This window comes from Vipera ursinii (assembly GCF_947247035.1).
Source record: "Vipera ursinii genome assembly, chromosome: 6".
In the NCBI taxonomy this organism is placed as follows: domain Eukaryota; kingdom Metazoa; phylum Chordata; class Lepidosauria; order Squamata; family Viperidae; genus Vipera; species Vipera ursinii.
This window is the reverse complement of record NC_139515.1, coordinates 87,489,102-87,512,208: the sequence shown is the minus strand read 5'-3', so window position 1 is coordinate 87,512,208 and position 23,107 is coordinate 87,489,102. Positions and strand designations below refer to the sequence as shown.

The 23,107-nt window shown below is 45.8% G+C and overlaps 4 protein-coding genes across 5 annotated transcripts in view; 2 read left to right on the top strand and 2 right to left on the bottom strand.

Annotated features, from left to right (window-relative positions):
- The window catches only part of LOC310642406 (F-box DNA helicase 1-like), a 30,888-nt gene extending 27,463 nt beyond the window's left edge, over window positions 1-3,425 (top strand). For both annotated transcript variants that reach the window (XM_083366101.1, XM_083366102.1), the window contains 2 exons: window positions 655-777; window positions 1,933-3,425. In XM_083366101.1, the coding sequence (XP_083222227.1) occupies window positions 655-777; window positions 1,933-2,100 (291 nt within the window). In that variant the 3' untranslated portion in view covers window positions 2,101-3,425. The remainder of the gene's footprint in view (window positions 1-654; window positions 778-1,932) is intronic.
- LOC310642028 (F-box DNA helicase 1-like) overlaps window positions 1-4,647 on the top strand; it is a 74,854-nt gene extending 70,207 nt beyond the window's left edge. The window contains exon 22 of the mRNA XM_083365405.1: window positions 4,449-4,647. The gene's annotated coding sequence lies outside the window, so the exon portion shown is untranslated. The remainder of the gene's footprint in view (window positions 1-4,448) is intronic.
- EXOC4 (exocyst complex component 4) overlaps window positions 1-23,107 on the bottom strand; it is a 733,833-nt gene that overhangs the window by 147,692 nt on the left and 563,034 nt on the right. The window lies entirely within an intron of this gene.
- On the bottom strand, window positions 14,091-21,585 carry LOC310642457 (uncharacterized protein). Its single transcript, XM_083366186.1, has 4 exons — window positions 21,403-21,585; window positions 17,002-17,037; window positions 16,227-16,278; window positions 14,091-14,565 (listed from the first exon to the last, which is right to left on the bottom strand). Exons 1-4 carry the CDS (start codon window positions 21,581-21,583, stop codon window positions 14,403-14,405), a joined length of 432 nt encoding a protein of 143 aa, XP_083222312.1. The 5' UTR covers window positions 21,584-21,585; the 3' UTR covers window positions 14,091-14,402.

Sequence of the window (23,107 nt, the reverse complement as noted above, 5' to 3'; positions counted from 1 at the left end):
ATTCAAAACAAATATGGGACTAAAAAGTTCCATTTAGCTTATGAGTAGATTTTAGTGGGGTATTGTTATTGGTACGTTGTTGGTAGTTATGTTAAAAGAGAGTTAAAGCGCATTATGAATTTGGTTAATTGTATATGATGCGTAATTTTTATTTAGAATATGATTATTGTAACTGTAATCCTGTATTTAGCTCTGGGAAGTGGGGGGGGGGAAGTGGGCGGGTTTGGGGTGGGAGGGATTTGGGGATATATTGTAAAACTTTGTTTTTGTAAAACTCTTTAATTAAAAAAACAAAAACCTGGACGCTTGGCAACTGACTCATAACGTACGACGGCGGCAGCGTCCCGGGGTCACGTGATCCCCTTTTGGCGACCTGACAAGCCAAGTCAACGGGAGTCATCTAAATTCACTTAACGGCTGTGTCACTAACGTAACGAATGGAAGGACTGACGTAACGACAGTGGCCAGAAAGGTCGCAATACGGGGCAAAAATTCACTTCATAACTGCCTCCTCACCTTGCAACAGAAATTATAAAGTTGAGCACGACCTGTGTTCCAGGACTCAGGAGCCCCTCGGTTTCCTGGCTGGCTAAACACTTCTGGTCTTTTTTTCTCTCTCTCTCCCACCCCCCACCCCCCCCACACGCACAAAAGGAATACTGCGTACGGTTTGAACTTCTCGACAGAGCGACAGCCCTGGCGTGTTCGGAGAACGGCTGCCGCAACGCCATCCCGGCGGATTCTTTCCTAGTCCCGCGAAGGGTGAAGTTTGTTTACGTACGTATCTCCATTTTAGGAAGTGACCATCTCATTGATGCTGTAATCCAGTAAGGCCACACCTGGAACGCTGCATCCGGTTTGGGTCACTGCGTTAGAAAAAAAGATGTCGTGACTTTGGGGGAAGTGCCACGAAGAGCGACTTGAGACGGTCAAGGGCCTGGAGACTAGAACGGGTGTCAACTTCTCTTCCGAGCAGGACCACGGCGGGAATATTTCCCTCTCTTGCCGTTGCTCCTGGCAACGATGCTTCGGAGGCAGACTGCTCCCCATTCAGAGTGCTAGAAGGCATCTGCTGGGAGGCTCCTTGCGCTGATGATGTTACCTGTTGGGGGATAAAATGTCTGTTGGAAAACAACCAAAGAGCAGCAAGGACCCCACAGTCCTCCTCCTCTCCACAAACCCCCCCTCCCTTCTAGCACTGATGGTGATGTTCCCTAGTTGGGTCATGAAACGTCTGCAGTGAAACCACCCAGCTCGGAGAGCACCAGGGACCCCACAGCCCTCCTCCTCTTCCCCCTCTTCCTCCTCCTCCTCCTCCTCCTCCCCCTCCTCTCCACAAACCCCCCTCCCTTCTAGCCCTGATGATGTTCCCTAGTTGGGTCATGAAACGTCTGCAAGGAAACCACCAAGCTCAGAGAGCACCAAGGACCCCACAGTCCTTCCTCTTCCTCCTCCTCCTCCTCCTCCTCCTCCTCCTCCTCCTCCTCTATCTCTTCCTCTCCTCTTCCTACTCCTTTCCACAAATCCCTCTCCCTTCTAGCACTGATGACGTTATCTAGTTGGGTCATGAAACGTCTGCAAGAAAACCGCCAAGCTCAGAGAGCACCAAAGACCCCACAGTTGTTCTCCTCCTCCTCCACCATTTCATCCTCCTCCACCACTTCCTCCTCCTCCCCCCCTCCTTTCCACAAACTCTTCTAGCACTGATGATATTACCTAGTTGGGTCAAGAAACATCTGCCAAAAAACCACCCAGCTCAGAGAGCACCAAGGACCCCACAGTTCAACCCTCGGCTACAAATATTCTCTCTGATCAGTACTCCAGAATCAGCATGATGCTGTTTAGAGCCGCCTCCCGTGAACACTGGTGGGTAGAGATTGTCTCGCAAAACCTCACAAGGTTTTTTTTTTCCTCTCAACCTTTTTCTGGCAGTTGGACAACACCGAAATCCAGGGATTACTTTGTCCTTCTTGCGCAGCGCAGATCCTCGGCCCCATCGCACAGCTGGCGGGATCTCCCAGGATAATGCTGGATGCCGTCAATCCCCCAGAAGCCATTGAGGTTCCAGCCGCGCTTTGCCACCTCCTCGAAGACCTTTGAATTCTTTCCCCCCCCCCAAAAAAAAGAAATTGCGCTGGGCATTTTTCAAGCAAAAAGAAAGCAAAATGTAGAAAGGGAGATGTCCTATTGATGTCAGAGCCCGGAGAGTCAGAATCAGAAGGGACCTTGGCGGTCTTCTAGTCCAGCCCCCTCCTCCATCAGGAGACCCTGTAGTATTTCAGATAAGTGGCTGTCCAGTGTCTTCTTTAAAAAACCTCCAGTGATGAAGCCCCCTACCACCTCTGGTGGCCAGCTGTTCCACTGGTTAATTGTCCTCACTGTTAGGAAGTTTCCCCTACCATTCTAGGTTGCTTCTCTGCTTGATTAGTTCCCACCTGTTCTTTCTTCTCCACCCAAGGGAGGAATGTGTCCCAAAGAGAGGCCACACCTCTGCACGGTGCTTTTACTGTGCTTCCCTTCCATCCTGGAGGCAGCAGAAGATCACAGCACGCACAGCACACACCCTTATCGCACCCCTGGGGATGTCTGTGCCGCTGTCCTTGCGGCTTCAACATTTCTCTCTCTTGCGCAGCTGGGGGTTCCCTTGGCTGAAATGTCCCACTTTTCCCATCGTATCAAAAGCAATCTGGGTCCTCACTTTACCCACCTCCGAAGGATGGACGGCTGAGTCGACCTTGAGCCAGCCAGGATCGAACTGCTGGCAGTGGGCAGAGCCAGTCTGCGATCCTGCATTCTAAGCACAGCGCCACCTTGTGTTGTATTGTGGTTGTAAGTTGAGGGCTTCCTTATCATTCCAGACAAATGTCCAGTCTCCTCTTAAAAGCTTCCAGTGTTGGAGGAACAGCCACAATTTCTAGGTGTTAATTATTATTAATCATTAACTGTTCTCACTTGGATCTCCTTGCAGTCCAAGAGACTTCTCCAGCACAATTCGAAAGCGCCCAACTCTCACAGCCGGTACGTTGCTACCGGGCTTCATTCAGTGTGTGGGTTTTGGGAGAGAAATCCTAAAGCAAAATGTAGTTTGATTTAGTTTTGATTTAGCATGTTTCTAAACCCAGTTTGTAAATCATGCTATGTGCCTTCTATACTGTGTGAATTCCAATTGTGGCTTAGCTAACCAATCATGGTTAAGTAGCAATACCACTTAGACTTATATACCGCTTCACAGCACTTTAAGGACTACCTGTATTTCCTATCCTTCCTTCCTTCCTTCCTTCCTTCCTTCCTTCCTTCCTTCCTTCCTTCCTTCCTTCCTTCCTTCCTTCCTTCCTTCCTTCCTTCCTTCCTTCCTTCCCTCCCTCCCACTTAGCAATAGCATTTATACACCACTTCACAGCACTTTACAGCCCTTTCTACATAGTTTACAGCAGGGGTCTTCAAACTTGGCCCTTTTATGACTTGTGGACTTCAACTCCCAGAATTCCTCAGCCAGGCACATTGGCTGAGGAATTCTGGGAGTTGAAGTCCACAAGTCATAAAAGGGCCAAGTTTGAAGACCCCTGGTTTACAGAGTCAGCCTATTGCCCCCAACAATCTGGGTCCTCGTTTTACCCACCGGTTGAGCCAGTCAGGATCGAACTGCTGGCAGTCGGCAGAGTTTGCCTGTACTCAGTTTAGAACGGACAGTGTTTAGCGACCATTCAAAGTTATAACAGCGCTTCTGACAAGCAAAGAAGCAGGACTTTTTTCAGACACACAACTTTTGCCATCTCCCCATTGATTAAAAGTCGGGACACTTGACAATCGGTTTATATTTACGATGGTTGCCGCGGTCGCAGAAGGGGATCACGTGACCCCAGGGACACTGTGACCGTCATAAATATGAGCCAGCTGCCAGTTTTGATCACGTGAGCCTGGGGATGCTGCGGCGGTCGTCCGTGCGAAAAGCTGTGCTGAGACAATTTTTTTTCAGTGCCGTTGTAACTTTGAATGGACACTAAATGAAGTGTTGTAAGTCGAGGATTATCTGATCGGGCCTCCTTGCACTCGGGTGGAAATGCGTTTGAGTTTTTAGGCCAATTTATCAGCCGCTGAGAGAAGAATCGGAAGCATAAAAATGTTTTAATTCTGTTTCCCTTGTGGTCTTCGAATTGTGAGAGAGGCTCTTTCAATGCCGGTGCTCCTAAAAGTCAGGCAATCTGCTCTTTTTTTATATATCTTGTAAAGTTTTTAAACATTTAAGCCAGGGGTCTTCAAACTTGGCCCTTTTGTGACTTGTGGACTTCAACTCCCAGAATTCCTCAGCCAGCATGGCTGGCTGAGGAATTCTGGGAGTTGAAGTCCACAAGTCACAAAAGGGCCAAGTTTGAAGACCCCTGATTTAAGCCATTCCAGCAGGCTTGCGCAAACGCCAGGACCCTGGGGTGTGTATATTTTTTAAAAAGCGAGGTGTTGTGTTTTGGGGTGTTGTTTTTTTTTAAAAAGAAACTCTTTTTCCAAATTCCTGTCTTTCCAAAGACTCTTTAGCACTTTCTCGTTTGTTCTTTTGTTTTTAGCATCTTTTTCATAAAAAATGTTGGGACAGGGTACTTCGCTTGCTTATCTGAATGAATCAAATAAACCAGTAATGGGTGCGAGTCACAACGATGCGACCGTTTCCTTCTTTGTGAAATCTGAATGGATGGGCGGATGGATTAGACAGATTAGATGATTGATAGATAAATAGAGAGATAGATGATAGATAATTAGATGATAAATGATAGATAATAGCAGTGCTTTTTTTGTAAAAGAAAAAGGTGCCGGAACTCACACATGTCATACAACCTGCCTTGCCTACCCTACAAGGTTCCATCCAAAAAAGGTGCCGGAACTCCGTTCTGAGCCTTCTATGAGAAAAAAAGCCCTGGATAGATAGATAGATTAGATAGATAGATAGATAGATAGATAGATAGATAGATAGATAGATAGATAGATAGATAGATAGAGTGCTTTTTTGTAAAAGAAAAAGGTGCCGGAACTCACACATGTCATACAACCCGCCTTGCCTACCCTACAAGGTTCCATCCAAAAAAGGTGCCGGAACTCCGTTCTGAGCATTCTGTGACAAAAAAAGCCCTGGATAATAGGATGGATGGATGGAAGATAGATATTTATTTATAGGGGGTGAGGTGTTACCCCCCGTTGATAGGGCTCGCAACTTGGGTGTCCTCCTTGATTCACAGCTCAATTTTGAAGATACAGGAGCCGTGACCAGGGGGGCTTTTGCCCAGGTTCGCCTGGTGCGCCAGTTGCGGCCCTATTTGGACCGAGATGCTCTACGCAAAGTCACTCATGCGCTCGTGACCTCTCGGATAGACTACTGCAACGCCCTCTACATGGGGCTGCCCTTGAGGACCACCCGAAGGGTTCAACTGGTGCAGAATTCAGCCGTGCGAGTTTTGATGGGAGCTTCCCGATACTCCCGTGTAACACCCGACCTTCGCTCGTTTCGCCGCGACCTTGGCTATTTGAACTTGTCGGCCTGGACTGAGGGACTGGGATTTTAGATTTTTATTTTATTTTTTAAATTTAAATTTTAGTATGCGTTTATTGTTTAGGGCTATTTGATTTAATCTCGTTTTAATTTTTATACATTATGTGTTGTTTATAGTGTTTTAATTGCCCTGTACGCCGCCCCGAGTCCTTTCAGAGATGGGGCGGTATATAAATCCAAATAAATAAATAAATAAATAAATAAACAAATAAATATTTAACACAGGGCATGGATGAAAATCAGAATCCATTGGCCATTAGCTGGCAGGAGAGAGATAGAAAGCCTGGAAGATTGTGTTTTACACAGACACATAGACGGTCTTATTTGTGTCTCTTTGAGAAACGAGCAGATTGTCAAGCAGATTTTAACTTTCTTTTTTTTAAAGCCAAGGTCGATTCCTGTTGATTTCATGGACTTTCCCTCCAGGAAGTCTTGGGACAGTTTTAACTCCTCCGTCTCATTTATAGCCCTGGGATTTTGTAGCGGTGCCCCCACCCATCCCGCTAACTGGATCATCTCGGGCTGACCAGCCTTCTCCATCATTAACAATAGGGGATGAGGTGTTACCCACCGTTGATAGGGCTCGCAACTTGGGCGTCCTCCTGGATTCATGGCTCAATTTTGAAGATCATATAGGAGCCATGACCAGGGGGCTTTTGCCCAGATTCGCCTGGTGCGCCAGTTGCGTCCCTATCTGGACCGAGATGCTCTACGTACAGTCACTCATGCGCTCGTGACCTCCTGGTTAGACTACTGCAACGCCCTCTACATGGGGCTGCCCTTGAGGACCACCCGAAGGGTTCAACTGGTGCAGAATTCAGCCGTGCGAGTTTTGATGGGAGCTTCCCGATACTCCCGTGTAACACCTCTTCTCCGTGAGCTGCATTGGCTTCCCTCCGGGTGAGATTCAAGGTGCTGGTAATGACCTATAAAGCCCTAAATGGCTTGGGTCCGGACTATCTAAGGGAACACCTGCTGCCGGCATCATCTTCCCATCGTCCTGTGCGCCCCCACAGGGAGGGCCTTCTCAGGGTACCGCCGGTTAATGAATGCCGGCGGGTTATTCCCAGGGGAAGGGCGTTCTCTGTGGGTGCGCCTGCCCTATGGAACCAACTACCCACGGAATTTAGGAGTGCCCCCGACCTTCGCTCATTTCGCCGGGACCTGAAAACTTGGCTCTTCGATCTGTTTGGTCCAGACTGTGGGGTTGTTAATTTAACTGGGTTTTAGATTTACTCTTGGGGCTTGAATTTAATTTGTTTTAATTGTTTTAATTTTTTGTATTCATGGTTTTAACTGCCCTGTAAACCGCCCTGAGTCCTATGGGAATAGGGCGGTATACAAATCCAATAAAACAAATAAATAAATAAATAAATAAATAAATCCAAACCCGGTGATCTTTCCCCAAGCTCAGCCAATGTCAACTTGGTGCTGCCAAACTCGGCTTACAAGGAGGATACTCTCGGTTGCATCCCTGCTGAGAGGACCGCAGGATGAGGTTTCTTTCGGCCCTTCTCCGTGCCCTCCCTCCATTAAAAAAAACACAAAAAAACAGTATTAGGAATTATATTTCACACAACTGTCCCTACAGAGAAATAGGGAACAGTCAATGTGTATTGTTTTAAATAGTTAACCTACAGGTAGTTCTCAACTTACGACCACAACGGAGCCCAAAATTTCCGTCGCTAAGCGAGACACTGGTTAAGTGAGTTTTGCCCCATTTTAAAACATTTCTTGCCACAGCTGTTAAGTGACAAAACAGGTTTTCCGCACAACGGTTGCAGCATCCCCACAGTCACGTGATCAACATTCGGACGCTTGGCAACTGGCTCCTCTTTGCGACGGTTGCAGTGTCCTGAGGTCACGCGATCCCCTTTGGCGACCTTCGGATGAACAAAGTCTGCAGGGTAAGCTGGATTCACTTAACAACCATCTTACTAGCTTAACAATGGCAGCGATTCACTTCATAAGCCTGGGAAGAGAGGTCGTAAAATGGGGCAAAACTCACTTAGCAATAGACATGGTGGACGTAAGTCTAGGACGAACTGTACTTTTCTAGATCTTCCCATCAGCTTGCAGGGAAGATGCCCAAATCCAAACGTTCTCGTCCTGAAGGATTTACACACAACCTGAACTTAACACCAATCTCAGCAATTCACTTCCCTTCAAAAACGAGCAATGTCAGCTTCCCCATATCCAAGCCAAGATCTAGCTGGGTATAAAAAGCTCTCCAGGTTGTGAGAAGTCTGTTCTCACAAAGTAATAACGGGGCATTTTGAGCATGGAAACACAAAGGGTTAAGCCCTGATTTCCTTTATTTGGAAGAAATTGTGTTGCGTGTTGTGTGTGTGTGTATATGTGTATGTATAAAAAGGTAAAGATTCCCCCGCACATGCGTGCTAGTCGTTTCCGACTCTAGGGGCCGGTGCTCATCTCCGTTTCAAAGCCGAAGAGCCAGCGCTTGTCCGAGGACATCTCCGTGGTCATGTGGCCGGCATGACTAGACGCCAAAGGTGCACGGAACGCCGATACCTTCCCACCGGAGTGGTCCCTATTCTTCTACTTGCATTTTTACGTGCTTTCGAACTGCTAGGTTGACAGAAGCTGGGACGAGTAACAGGCGCTCACTCTGTTACGCGGTACTCGGGATTCGACCCGCCAAACTGCCGACCTTCTGATCGACAAGCTCAGCGTCCCAACCCACTGAGCCACCGCGTCCCTTTTGTGTGTGTATGTGTATATATGTATATATATGTATGTATAAATGTATGTATGTATGTATGTATGTATGTATATGTATAAAAAGGGACGCAGTGGCTCAGTGGGTTAGGACGCTGAGCTTGTCGATCAGATGGTTGGCAGTTTGGTGGGTCGAATCCCGAGTTTTCGTAGATTTTCACGGGTACAGGTATGTAGATCTTGGCGTATTCGGGTCTTTTCCCGTGTAAGATTGAGAGTGTCTCGGCGATGTTTCAACGAGGTCCCACTCGTCATCTTCAGGCACCAATATATATATTACGAAGATGTGGGACAGGGGTAAAAAACAACAGAAACCCAGAGGCAGCAGCTTCCCCCCCCCCCTTTACAAATGTAATATATTCCCAAACTATAAACAGTTGCGCACAATTTCAAACACACCTCTTCGCAATGTCAGATTTCAGGCCCTCCTTCCAGCTTTTTTCTCCCGATTCACACACACACACACACACACACACACACCACCAGGATATTCTGCTCCCCCTTTAAATCTGCTTTTCCTACTACAAGCAGTCCTCGACTTAATGACCACAACTGAGCCCAAAGTTTCTGTTGTTAAGCGAGACATTTGTTAAGTTAGCTTTGCCCCATATTACAACCTCTCTTAAGTGAATCGCTGCCGATGTTTTTTTTTTAAAAAAACCCCTGTATTTTTATTAGTTTTATAGGGTTAAAAAGGAAGGTAGGGAAATAGGGATTTGGGATAGGGTGGGGAAAAGGTTAAGGATAGGGACTGGGGTTTCCCCCAATTACATTCAATATTTGGCAAACAGCTTGTTGTCTGGGTAAATGTATATAAATAAAGATAATAAGCCTAACAATAACATTGATAAATATGATAATCAAACACAATCCTAAATTTTCAATGTATGATAACATTCTTAGTCAAACAGATTCAAAATTGCATATTACATTCTTTTCTCTCTAAGTCGTTTATCTACCCCATTGATAAAATTTATTCCAAGTTCTACAATAGACTAAATGCTCTTTAATCTCTAAGGTTAATCTATCCATTTCTGCACATTCCAATATCTTCTTAATTAATACTTCTGCCATTGGTAACTTTTCATTTTCCCAATATTGGGCATACATAATTCTCGCTGCTGTCAATACATGGAGGATTAAGTATCTGCTCTCCTTATCAAAATAAAAATAAATAAATCATAATTAGGGCCTATCATTCCTAAAAGAAACAATTCTGGTTTAAATTCTATTTGTTTTTTTAGTCATCTTCTCTAACCATAAATGTGTCCTTTTTGCTTCAGGACATGTCCACCAGATATGATAATAAGTACCTGGTCTTTGCTTATATTTCCAACAAACATTTGAAATATTTTTAAACATTTTACCTAGTCTTACTGGTGTCATATGCCACCTATAAAACATTTTATACAAATTTTCTTTATACGATACAGCTTTGGTTGGTCTAATATTTCTATCCCATAGCTTTTCCCATTCTTTAAGCTCTATAGAATGACCCAACATTTTTGGCCCACATTATCATTGTTTCTTTAACTTGGTCCCCCTCCATCTTTAAGTTGAGCAGTAATCTATAAAGTTTTTAAATCAATTTTTCATCTGTTTTTAATAATGCAAAATCAAGTTCTGTCTGTTCCTTGTAGAAGTCCATTGCTTTCACATCTTTTTCGTATCTCGATTGAATTTGTAGATATGGCCACCATGGTAAGTCAATACCTTGTTGTTGTTAAGACTTGTCTAGATTTCAATCTTCCTTCATTATCCAGTAAGTCCTTATATGTTACAATTTTATCATAGTTAATTAAGTTTGGGTAAGCAAAGGCTTCCATTGTTGAGAGCCATTCGGGTATCTTAGTCTAATTTTTTTTCTTTTATTTTTCCCCACTCTGAAAGAAGTGCATTTCTTATAGCATGGGTCAAATCACTGCCGTTGTTAAGGGGGCTGGAGGTCTTCTAGTCCAGCCCCCTGCTCAGGTAGGAGACCCGATACCATGCTGGACAACTGGGTGTCCGGTATCTTCTTAAAATCCTCCAGCGTTGGAGCAACCCACAACCTCTGGAAGCAAATCGTTCCGCTGATTTAATTGTTCTCACTGTCAGGAAATTCTTCCTTATTTCAAAGTTAATTCTCTCCTTGATTTATTTCCATTCAACGCCTCTCGTCCTGCCTTCAGGGGCTTTGGAGAACAGTTGTTTTAATATGCCTTCAGTACAGAGTCCAGGACTCACATCCATAGGGAGAAGGACAACTCCGTAGACCTCCAGCTTTGTGGAGGTATGGACGGTGTGTTGAATACGGAACACAGGGTTGGAAGGGACCTCGGAGGTCTTCTAGTCCAACCCCCGGGAGACTGTATACCATTTCGTACAAGTGACTGTCTAGCCTCTTCTTAAAAACCTCCAGTGATAAAGGACTGACAATTTATCTCTCTCTCTCTCCATATCTCTCCGTCTCCCTCTCTATCATCTGTCTGTCTGTCTATCTATCTATCATCTATTTCTGTATCTATTATCTATCATCTATTTATATATCATCTATCATCTATCATCTGTCTAGCATCTACTTATGTATCTTTTATCTATATCTATCATCTATCTATATCATCTATGTATCTATCATCTATCATCATCCATATCTATCTATCTATCTATCTATCTATCTATCTATCTATCTATCTATCATCTATCTATCTATCTATCTATCTATCTATCATCTATCTATCTATCTATCTATCATCTATTTATGTATTATCTATCTATCATCTATCTATCATCTATCATCTATTTATATATCATCTATCATGTCTATCATCTATTTATGTATCTATTATCTATATCTATCATCTATCTATCTATCTACTATTTATATATCAATATATTTATATATCAATCATCTGTCTATCATCTATTTATATCATCTATCATCTATCATCTGTCTATCATCTATTTATGTATCTATTATCTATCTATCATCTATGTCATCTATCTATCTATCTATCTATCTATCTATCTATCTATCTATCTATCTATCTATCTCTCTCTTCAATCAATTTAATCAGAATAGAGCTGAAAGGGCCCAAGGAGGTCTTCTGGTCCAACCCACTCCTGAAGACGGAGACCCTCTACCATTTCAGACAAATGATTGTCCAGTCTCTTCTTAAAAACCTCCAGTGTTGGAGCACCCACAACCTCTGGAGGTGAGCCTTTCTACTAATCAATTGTTCTAACTGTCAGGAAGTTTCTCCTTAGTTCTAGGTTGCTTCTCTCCTTGATGAGTTTCCATCCGTTGCTTCTTGTCCTGCCTTCGGGTGCTTTGGAGAAGAGCTTCCTGGATGTGAATCATTTCAAGTTATGTCTCCTTGATTGACAGGCGAAAGAAGGGTCCCACGGATTGAAGCTCTCCTCCCTGGTTGGTGTTAAAGAGGTTCCTTGCTTCTCCCTCTCCAACTACCTGACTCTGCAATATTTTAAAGCTGCCGCTTAAGAAAGTCAGCCCGCTTTGCCAGGACATAAGAAGCGGCGGTGTGTATGTGTGTGTGTGTTTTAGACCTCCAGGAAAGCCCATCTTCAGATGACGGACATTGTTGGCTTCTTGAGAACCAAAAGATGGTCACTTGAACCATGAAAAAGAGCCAGGCAAGAGAATGTTCTGGACACATAGACTGGCGATTCTCCTGAGAAATGAAAAGAACATTTTAAATCAGTGACGCAACTTTTTGTGCTTCTGGGGAAGGAAATCTGCCAAGGCAGATTTTCGGAACCCAACTGGGATTGATTATTTTTTCTTAGAATAGAGGTTGGATGCCTTGGTGTCACCGGGCTTAACCCAGAAAATGCAGATAGTCCTCGGCTTACTACCACAACTGAGCCCAAAATTTCTGTTGCTAAGCGAGACATTTCTTAAGTGGGTTTTACGACCTTTCTCGCTCCAGTGGTTAAATGGATCGCTGCCAGCGTTACGAAAGTAACACGGTTGTTAAGTGAATCCGCCTTCCCCCATTGACTTTGCTTGTCAGAAGGGTGCAAAGGGGGAATCACGTGACCCCCGGGGCCAGGGCAACCGTCACATATATGAGTCAGTTGCCAAGCATCTGAATCTTGATCAGGTGATCATGGGGATGCTGCAACAGTCGTAAGTGTGAGAAAGGGTCATCAGTCACTTTTTTTCCATATTGTAACTTTGAACAGTCACTAAATGAATCGTTGTTAAGTTGAGGACTACCTGTAGCGTTTCTGGTGGTTCCTGCGGCATATAATCAGCTGGGGACTTTACTCTTTCGCTTAGACTGGATACCTACTTCCGCAGATGGAACAGCAGCGTAGTCAGTCTTTCCGATCTCTGGTTAACCTAGTATAAACCCCGGTTTGCGGTCGCATTTCTGAGACCGATATGCTGGAGAAGACCTGCACGATCTGAGACCAAGCTCTCTCCCTCGAACAGCAAAGTCTTTCTTCCTTTTTGCTCACAGCACTTTTTTTTTTTAAATCCCATTTATATCCCGCCCTTCTCCGAAGACTCAGGGCAGCTTACAATTTAAAGCACAAATCAATGTGCTTAGCAGTAGCCTTCATTCTATGTATATGCCTGCTTATTAGGGCTTTCACACACACCCCAAGCGGCATTATTACAAAGTCAGCTTATTGCCCCCAACAATCTGGGTCCTCATTTTACCTACCTGGGAAGGATGGAAGGCTGAGTCAACCTTGAGCCTGGTGGGACTCGAACCTGCACTAATTGCAGGCAGCTGGTGTTACTTAAGGAGGCATTAGCCCACTGCTTCACCAAGGCTCTGGGTTGGACTAGAAGACCTCCAAGGTTCCTTTTTTTTAAATCCCATTTATATCCCGCCCTTCTCCGAAGACTCAGGGCAGCTTACAATCTAAAGCACAATGTGCTTAGCAATAGCCTTCATTCTATGTATACGCCTGCTTATTAGGGCTTTCGCCCCCCACCCCTTCAGTGGCATTTTTACAAAGTCAGCTTAATTGCCCCCAACAATCTGGGTCCTCATTTTACCTACCTCGGAAGGATGGAAGGCTGAGTCAACCTTGAGCCTGGTGGGACTCGAACCTGCACGAATTGCAGGCCTGGGATATTTGCAGGACCGTCTACTGCCGGGAACGACTTCCCATCGCCCGGTGCGCTCACACAGGGAGGGCTTCCTCAGGGTGCCGTCGGCCAGACAATGTCGGCTGGCGACCCCCAGGGGTAGGGACTTCTCTGTGGGGGCACCTGCCTTGTGGAATCAGTTTCCCCTTGAGCTCCGGATGGCCCCGGATCTCCGGTCCTTTCGTCGCGACCTCAAAACATTTCTTTTCCATCAGGCTGACCTGGACTGACGATAGGGTGTTGTTTTTTTTTAAAAAAATGTTTTTAATATTTTATCACTGGGGCTTGTTAGTTTAATCTTTTTTTAAAACATTTGTATTATCGTGTTTTATTGTTGTTAGCCACCCTGAGTCCTTCGGGAGATAGGGCGGCATATAAGTCCCAATAATAAATAAATAAATAATCCCAGCTGTACCATCAGCATCTGTCCTTTATAATGAAGGACAGGTCCTATGTTTGTACTGATGAGGTTGCCTAGTTGGGTCATGAGACGTCTGCAAGAAAACCACTCAGAGAGCACCAAGGACCCCATAGTTGTCTTCCTCCTCCTCCTCCTCCTCCTCCTCCTCCTCCTCCTCTCTGCAAACCCCGTTCCCTTCTAGCACTGATGATGTTCCCTAGTTGGGTCAGGAAACGTCTGCAAGGAAACCGCCTAGCTCATATATCCCAAAGAATGATATATTTCAGCTCACCTAACATTCCCTCCACTGTTTGCAGCTGAAGCTTCTGCTACACTCAATCCCTTCTTCATCACCATGCATGCCTATATTGATCTCACCAGGGCATTGCTTCTTCGTCTTCTCCAACTCCACTTCGCTCTTCCACTCTTCTTGCGCTCAGCTCCTTCTCACACAGATACACCTGGCCGGGGAGAACTGTAGGTGCCCCAAAGTGATTGACAGCCTCCTTCTCAAGGCTTTGCAACAGGAAACGGACAGACACCATGTCCACCCTGACCCTGGACATCGTGCTTAGGATCTCTTTTTTTTCCAGAGTTAGACGATGCTCTGCCGAGCAGGATCACTCAACCGGTGGAGGTAATCCCGTTAGCATTGGATCTTCTTCATTCACCGGACCGGGATCTGGAGAATCGCCAGCCGATGCTGATCTTCCTTCTTCACATCCCAAGGGATCCATGGGGATCCCTTCCACAGAAGGGACCCTGGGCTGCCTCCAAGGATTGCTGCGGGATGAAAGGAGATTTAATGCACGCCAGGCTGGCAGTCCTACATCGAGACGAGGCTGACAGCAGCAGTCAAAAGAGCTGCAGGATTGGGAGGCTGGCCGAATGAATACATTTAATGCCTTTATTCCATTTTGAAATTTGGGTGGCTGTGGTTAACTGGGACGAGGCAAGGTAAAACTACAGTGAGGAGCTAACGTAAGGGTGTCCAACTTGGCAAGTTGAAGCTATGTGGACTTCAACTCCCAGAATTCCCCAGCCAGCATAGCTGGGTGGGGAATTCTGGGAATTGAAGTCCACGGGTCTTAAAGGAGCCAAGGTTGCACATCCCGATCTAAAATAAAAATTCTTTAAAGAGTTCAAACATGAAACATGCTGTCAATTGTGCCTACGTTTGGACACTGCTTTTATTTTTCTTTAGGGGGAAAAAAAACCCATGACACAAAAATCCCTTTTGCCTGTTGTGGATAAATTTGGACACTGCCTTTATTTCTCTTTAGGGAAAAAAAAACCCCACATCACTGCAGTGATTAAGGTCTTAGAAAATGCCCCAGTACATTTGCAGAGACAAGAAAATGGGCCAGGAATAGTTCAAGGAGACAGATTTAGACTTGAAAGAACAAAAGTTGGAAGAACCAACCAATTAACCCCTGATTTTGAAATAACAATGGGGGGGGGGGAAAGCACCAGAGTTGAAGGAATTTAAGCCTTCTTCACAAGTTCCTGTGTCCCGGGAATCACAAGTGGCGGATTCCCAAAGACTGGAGAAATGCAGGATGGGAATTTGAGGGAGGGTCCCCATATAGCTGGGTTTGGGAAAGATTGAGCTACGGGACCTATACAAACAGAGTTTAAAAGTGTATCTCAAGCTTGGCCACTTTAAGAGAAGTGGACTTCAACTCCCAGAATTCCCCAGTCCACGCATCTTAAAAGTTGCCCAGGTTGAGAAACATTGGCTCAAAGCATTGGTTAAACAAAGCCAATGAGCTCCAGAAACCATAGTCTGTTATCTATAGAAGTGAGACCCAGGGGAATTCTGGGAGTTGAAGTCCACACACCTTAAAAGTTGCCCAGGTTGAGAAACATTGGCTTAAATCATTGGTTAAACAAAGCCAATGAGCTCCAGAAACCATAGAGTCTGTTATCTAGAGAAGCGAGACCCAGGGGAATTCTGGGAGTTGAAGTCCACGCATCTTAAAAGTTGTCCAGGCTGAGAAACATTGGCTTAAATCATTGGTTAAACAAAGCCAATGAGCTCCAGAAACCATAGAGTCTGTTATCTAGAGAAGTGAGACCCAGGGGAATTCTGGGAGTTGAAGTCCGTACATCTTAAAGTTGTCCAGGCTGAGAAACATTGGCTTAAGGTCTTGGTTAAACAAAGCCAATGAACTCCAGAAACCATAGAGTCTGTTATCTAGAGAAGTGAGACCCAGGGGAATTCTGGGAGTTGAAGTCCACCCATCTTAAAAGTTGCCCAGGTTGAGAAACATTGGCTTAAATCATTGGTTAAACAAAGCCAATGAGCTCCAGAAACCATAGAGTCTGTTATCTAGAGAAGTGAGACCCAGGGGAATTCTGGGAGTTGAAGTCCGTACATCTTAAAGAGGCCACAATGCTTTAAACCCATTGCCAATGTTAAAAATTAACATAGCAAAGCTTACCGTGATCTTCTACAATAGCAGTAATACATGAATCCTGCTGATAGGATTATCGCTATTAGGGAGAAAAATGAATTTAAATGAATAATCAGTCCTAAAATGTTCTCCGTTGTAGGGCAGCATAATTGTGAGTCAACCCTAGTTCTGGGCACAACACGGAATGCCGACAAACATTCATTCCACCTTTGTGAAGGAAATGAAGTACGGGTAATCCTTGCTTATAACACTCGTTCAGGGACCGTTCGAAGTTACAACGGCACTAAAAAAGGGGACTTAACGACCGTTTTTTTCACACTTATGACCGCTGCAGCACCCCTGTGGTTCACCTGATCAAAACTCATATTTACGACGGTGGCAATTGCAGCCCAGATTCACCGGGACTGAGTTGGGAGGCCATATTATCAATGTCTTAAAATAAAATGTATTTAAATAAATCAAACACAGCGAAGCACGCTAACTCCCCCTCCCAATTTAGGCTTAAAACAGCCAGGAATGTATGAGCAGGGATCAAAAAACAACAACAACACAAACCTCAAAATACAGATGTTCAATGCAATTGCCAAAACGAAAGCCTTTTCCATTGCAAAAGAGGTTTAAAAAGGGACCAGGCTTGGACTAGGTTGGAGCCAGCCTTTTTTAAAAATTCATTCATTTATTTATTTTTTTGACAGTCTCCTGGGGCCAATCTTTGGCGCCTGGAGGGTAAAAATCCTGTTTTTTTGTACAAGTAATTAAATCAGGCCATCCAGTTTGTGTATTATTCAGGAACATTCATTACCTGAAAGGGGAAGTCCAATTCTGAAGTACGGAGAACCTGCAAGGAAGGGGAAAAAAAAAGAATATTAAGGAATTAAAAACGGCTCACCCCTTCTTTTCCTAGGCAAGAAGATGCGAGCTTTAGCTTTTGATAGGCTATTATTATTTATAGCGAATGATGCAAAAACACGCACGGTAGAAGCTGGCATTACGATGAACGGGTCCTTGACGTACAACGGTTCAACCTTACAACAGCACTGAAAAAAGAGACTTACAACGGTCCTCAGACTTACAACGGTGGCAACATTCCCCAGGATCACCTGGCTCAAATTTGGGCGCTAGGCCAATGGCCTGTCCCAGCATCCCCGGGGGTCACGTGATCACTGCTGGCAATCTTCCCAGCTGACGTCCGACTAGCAAAGTCCCTGGGGGAAGCCAGGTTCACTTAACGACCGTGTTTCACTTAATGACTGCAGCGATTCTCCTAACATCCCTGGCAACAAAAGAAAAAGATTAAAATTGCTTGCAATTCACTTAACAACCGCCTTGGTTAGCAATGGAAATTCTGACCCCGATGGCATGTTGAGGACTACCTGTACCACGTTAGCTTCTAAATGGTTAAGTTTCTAGCCCTCAAGTTAACCAATCCGGTCTGAGAGAGAGCGGGGAAACAGAAACCCTTCCCGGAAGGAGGTCTTTGCATTTCAGCAATAAAGGCCTAAAGATTAAAGCTGGAAAGAGCCAGCAGGAGCCTTGATGTCCACAAGGCAACCTCAGCCCCACAGATGGAGGCGGGGGGGGGGGGGGGCTGGGAAAAGTGGCAGCTCCTTTTGCAGAGGCTCCAACTTTCTGACAAAATGCAGCCAGAGAAAGAAAGAAAGAAAGAAAGAAAGAAAGAAAGAAAGAAAGAAGAAAGAAAGAAAGAAAGAAAGAAAGAAAGAAAAAGGAAGGAAGGAAGGAAGGAAGGAAGGAAGGAAGGAAGGAAGGAAAGAAGGAAGGAAGGGAGGAAGGAAGAGGGAGGGAATGAATGAAGGAAAGAAAAAGAAAGAAAGAAAGAGGAAGGGAGGGAGGGAGGAGGAAGGGAGGGAGGAAAGAAAGAGAAAGAAAGAAAGAAAAGTCAAGAAGAAAGGAACAGGAAGGAAGGAAGGAAGGAAAGAAAGAAAGAAAGAAAGAAAAGAAAGAAAGAAAGAAAGAAAGAAAGAAAGAAAGAAAGAAAGAAAGGAAAGAAAGAAAGAAAGGGAGGGAGGTAGGTAACAAATGAAAGAAAGAAAGAGAAAGAAAGAGGAAGGGAGGAAAGAAGGAAGGGAGGGAGGGAGGAAAGAAAGAGAAAGGAAGGAAGGAAGGAAAGAAGGAAAGAGGGAGGGAGAGAATGAATGAAAGAAAACAAAAGAGAGAGAGGAAGGGAGGTAAGAAGGAAGGGAGGGACGGAGGAAAGAAAGAAAGAAAAAGAAAGAGGAAGAAAGAGAAGGGAAGTAAAGAGAGGAGAGGAAGGGAAAGGAAAAGAAAGTAAAAGAAAGGAGCAGGGGATTGGGCTAGGCCAGCAGTAGGCAACCTTGGCTCTTTTGTGACTGGTGGACTTCAACTCCCAGAATTCCTGAGCCAGCATGGGGGAACTATGGCCCCCTCATGACTCGTGGACTTCAACACCCAGAATTCCTCAGGTCAGCGTGGGGGAACTATGGCCCCCTCATGACTCGTGGACTTCAACTCCCAGAATTCCTCAGTCAGCATGGGGTAAGTATGGCCCCCTCATGACTCGTGGACTTCAACTCCCAGAATTCCTGAGCCAGCATGGGGGAACTATGGCCCCCTCATGACTCGTGGACTTCAACACCCAGAATTCCTCAGTCAGCGTGGGGGAACTATGGCCCCCTCATGACTCGTGGACTTCAACTCCCAGAATTCCTCAGTCAGCATGGGGTAAGTATGGCCCCCTCATGACTCGTGGACTTCAACCTCCCAGAATCCTGAGCCAGCATGGGGGAACTGTGGCCCCTTCATGACTCGTGGACTTCAACTCCCAGAATTCCTGAGCCAGCATGGGGGAACTATGGCCCCTTCATGACTCGTGGACTTCAACTCCCAGAATTCCTGAGCCAGCATGGGGGAACTATGGCCCCTTCATGACTCGTGGACTTCAACTCCCAGAATTCCTGAGCCAGCATGGGGGGAACTATGGCCCCTTCATGACTCGTGGACTTCAACTCCCAGAATTCCTGAGCCAGCATGGGGAACTATGGCCCCTTCATGACTCGTGGACTTCAACTCCCAGAATTCCTGAGCCAGCATGAGGGAACTATGGCCCCTTCATGACTCGTGGACTTCAACTCCCAGAATTTCCTGAGCCAGCATGGGGGAACTATGGCCCCTTCATGACTCGTGGACTTCAACTCCAGAATTCCTGAGGCAGCATGGGGGAACTATGGCACCCTCATGACTCGTGGACTTCAACTCCCAGAATTCCTGAGGCAGCATGGGGGAACTATGGCCCCCTCATGACTCATGGACTTCAAATCCCAGAATTCCTCAGCCAGCATGGATCTCCAAGGTTCCTTCCAATTACACTAATCTGTAGAAAGAAAGAAAGAAAGAAAGAAAGAAAGAAAGAAAGAAAGAAAGAAAGAAAGAAAGAAAGAAAGAAAGAAAGAAAGAAAGAAAGAAGAAGAAGGAAGGAAGGAAGGAGGAAGGAAGGAAGGAAGGAAGGAAGGAAGGAAGGAAGGAAGGAAGGAAGGGAGAGAGAATCCCAAAGTGCTTTTTTCAGGAGGAAAGTGGGATTTCTTGTTTTTATTTGAAGACATTTCACTTCTCCTCCAAAAAGCTTCTTCATCTCTCAGATCACTGAGAATCTCCATAGAAAGAAAGAGAGAGAGAGAGAGAGAAAGGAAGGGATGAAGAAAGAAGAGAGAAAGAAAAAGAGAGAGAGAGAGAGAAGAAAGGAACAAAGGTAGGAAAGAAAGGAAGGAAGGAAGGAAAGAAAGGAAGGAAGAAGGAAAAGAAAGAAAGAAGGAAATGAAAGAAGAAAGGAACAAAGGAAGGAAGGAAGGAAGGAAGGAAAGAAAGAAAGAAGAAAGAAAGAAAGAAAGAAAGAAAAGAGGGATGGAGGGAGAAGGGGAAGGAAGGAAGGAAGGAAGCTACAGACATAGTTCATTCTGACAGACCGTGTCCTCCCAGCTTCTTCCAAGGATGAGTTAACAGGTAAGTCTCTAACTTGCGACCTCAACTGAACCCAAATTTTCTGTTGCTAAATGAGACAGTTAAGCGAGTTTCCCCCCATTTTACGACCTTCTTGCCACAGTCCTTAAGTGAATCACTGCAGTTCTTAGTTTAGTCGCATGGTTGTTAAGTGAATCGGGCTTCCCTCACTGACTTTGCTTGTCGGAAGGTCACAAAAGGGGATCCACGTGACCCTCCCGGGACGCTGCAACTGTCGTAAGTAGGAACCATTACTGTTTACGACTGTTACAGAATCCCCAAGATCACATATTCAAAATTTGGATGCTTGGCAAGTGGCTTATATTTATGAATTACATTCTTCCTCCCCTTCCTTCCTCCTTCCTTTTCTCCTTCATCTCCTCCTCCTCCTCTCCGCAAACCCCACTCCCCTCCTAGCACTGATGATGTTACCTAGTTGGGTCAGGAAACGTCTCAAGAAAACAACCAAGCTCAGAGAGCACCAAGGACCCCCACAGTCCTCCTCCTCCTCCTCCTCCTTCTTCTTGTTCCTCTCCCTCCTCCTCCTCCTCCTCCTCCTCCTCCTCCTCCTCCTCCTCTTCTTCTTCTTCTTCTCTTCTTCTTCTTCTTCTTCTTCTTCTTCTTCTTCTCTTCTTCTTCTTCTTCTTCTTCTTCTTCCTGTTCCTCCTCCTTCGCCTTCCTCCTCCTCCTTCTCCCCACAAACCCCACTCCCTCCTAGCACTGATGATGTTACCTAGTTGGGTCAGGAAATGTCTCCAAGAAAACAACCAAGCTCAGAGAGCACCAAGGACCCCACAGTCATCTTCCTCCTCCTCCTCCTCCTCTCCACAAACCCCACTCCCTTCTAGCACTCATGATGTTACCTAGTTGGGTCAGGAAAAGTTTGCAAAGAAACCACCAAGTTCAGTGAGCACCAAGGACCCCACAGTCCTCCTCCTCCTCATCTTCTCCGTCCTCCTCCTCTCCACAAACCCCACTCCCTCCTAGCACTGATGGGTCAGGAAACATCCACATGGAAATCACCAAGCTCAGCGAGTACCGAAGACCCCGAAGTTCATCCCCAAGCTGCACATACTCTCTTCTAGCGCTACAACAAGGTGAAGGAAAACACATCCACCCGGGAACACCCAACTCTTCAAACCAAGAGGACACACTCCAGTCACAAAGGGTTAATGCAGACATGCTGAGAAGGCCGTGGTTAGGAACATGTGTGGCATGTCTGGAACAAAACCTGTAATGCTTTGCAAAACACCCGTATCGGTTGGATCTGTGATATTTCCAAGGGGGTCCTCAGATGGCACACACGTAGCTTGTTGTGGTGTCCACTGTGTCTTGTTATTTCTGTCTGGGGAAATGGCGTCCTGGTAGGGGAGGGGGTGACACTTTCGGAAACTGTGCCCGTAGTCAACCATCCAACCCCTGGAGTAGCTGTCACTGTTGGCCCAAGGCTCTTGGGGGATGGCTTGGCCGTCCTACGTGGAGTGTGTGCAAAACTTGTCGTTTCCACTACTGGTGAGGTGGTCTGACTTCCATACAGACGTGCAGAGACACTCGCTGGATTTGTGCACTGGATCTCTGTAGGTTGTACAAACATGGGATGAAGTAGAAATTCTTAGCCACATCCGAGGGCAGATTCTCACGTGGTTTTAGTTTAGACACAGAGTTAGAGATTAGTAACTTCAATCCTCAGGCAGCTACTACAGAATGGGACAACTCAGCACAGCTGATTCACCACAGCCAACCTGACGTGGGACAATCCACCATTGACAATTCAATTCTTCGATATTAGTGTAACTTTTGTCTGGCAGCGAGTTGTCCTGTGGCAAGTTGTCTGAGGCGAAGTGTCTGAGGTGAGTTGGCCAAGGTGAGATGGCCAAGGCGAGTTGGCCAAAGTGAGTTGGCGAGTTGGCCAAGGTGAGATGGCCGAGGCGAGTTGGCCAAAGCGAGTTGGCGAGTTGGCCAAAGTGAGATGGCCGAGGGGAGTTGGCTGAGGGGAGTTGGCTGAAGTGAGTTGGCCAAGGCGAGTTGGCCAAGGCGAGTTGCCCGAGGCAAGTTGGCCAAGGTGTGTTGGTGAGCTGGCCAAGGTGAGTTGGCAAGTTGGCCAAGGTGAGTTGGCCGAGGCAAGTTGGTCAAAGTGAGTTAGCGAATTGGGGAAGGTGAGTTAGTGAGTTGGCCAAGGTGAGTTGGTGAGTTGGCTAAGGTGAGTTGGTCAAAGTGAGTTAGCAAATTGGCCAAGGTGAGTTGGTAAGTTGGCCAAGGCGAGTTGGCCAAGGTGAGTTGGTCGAGGTGAGTTGGTCGAGGTGAGTTGGCCGAGGTGAGTTGGCTGAGGTGAGTTGGCCAAAGTGAGTTAGTGAATTGGCCAAGGTGAGTTGGTGAGTTGGCCAAGGTGAGTAGTCCGAGGTGAGTTGGTGAGTTGGCCGAGGTGAGTTGGCCAAAGTGACTATGGAGATTCTCAGTCCTCCAGGTCACGGTCGTACCGAAGGTTTGATGGTTGACGTGGTGTCCCAGAGAAGGACATTCCCCCCATTGCCCCCTCCCTGGTTCCACGTGGAATAAACACGAAAGAGACGAACTCCTACCTCGGGTGGTGTGGCCTTCAGCTGTGCCCTCCACAGTCAGGTCTTCGTGGGGAACAAAAGGGAAAGAGGAGACAAGGAGTTGATGGTCATCAAACGAGCTTAGGATGAACTCTTGAGTGCTATCTCTGATTAAACCCTCAAGAAGTAGATTATTTTAAAGAAAGAACAGCCACAAAGAACGAAGATTTTAAAAGGCACCAGCACAGTAGGAGCATAGCTGCTAAGGTTATTATTCTATCTCGCTCTCCTCACCATCCATCCATCCATCCATCCATCCATCCATCTAATCTATTCCCCTTCTTTCCTTCCTTCCTTTTTCTTCCTTCCTTCCCCTCTCATCTTTTTTCCTTCCTTCTT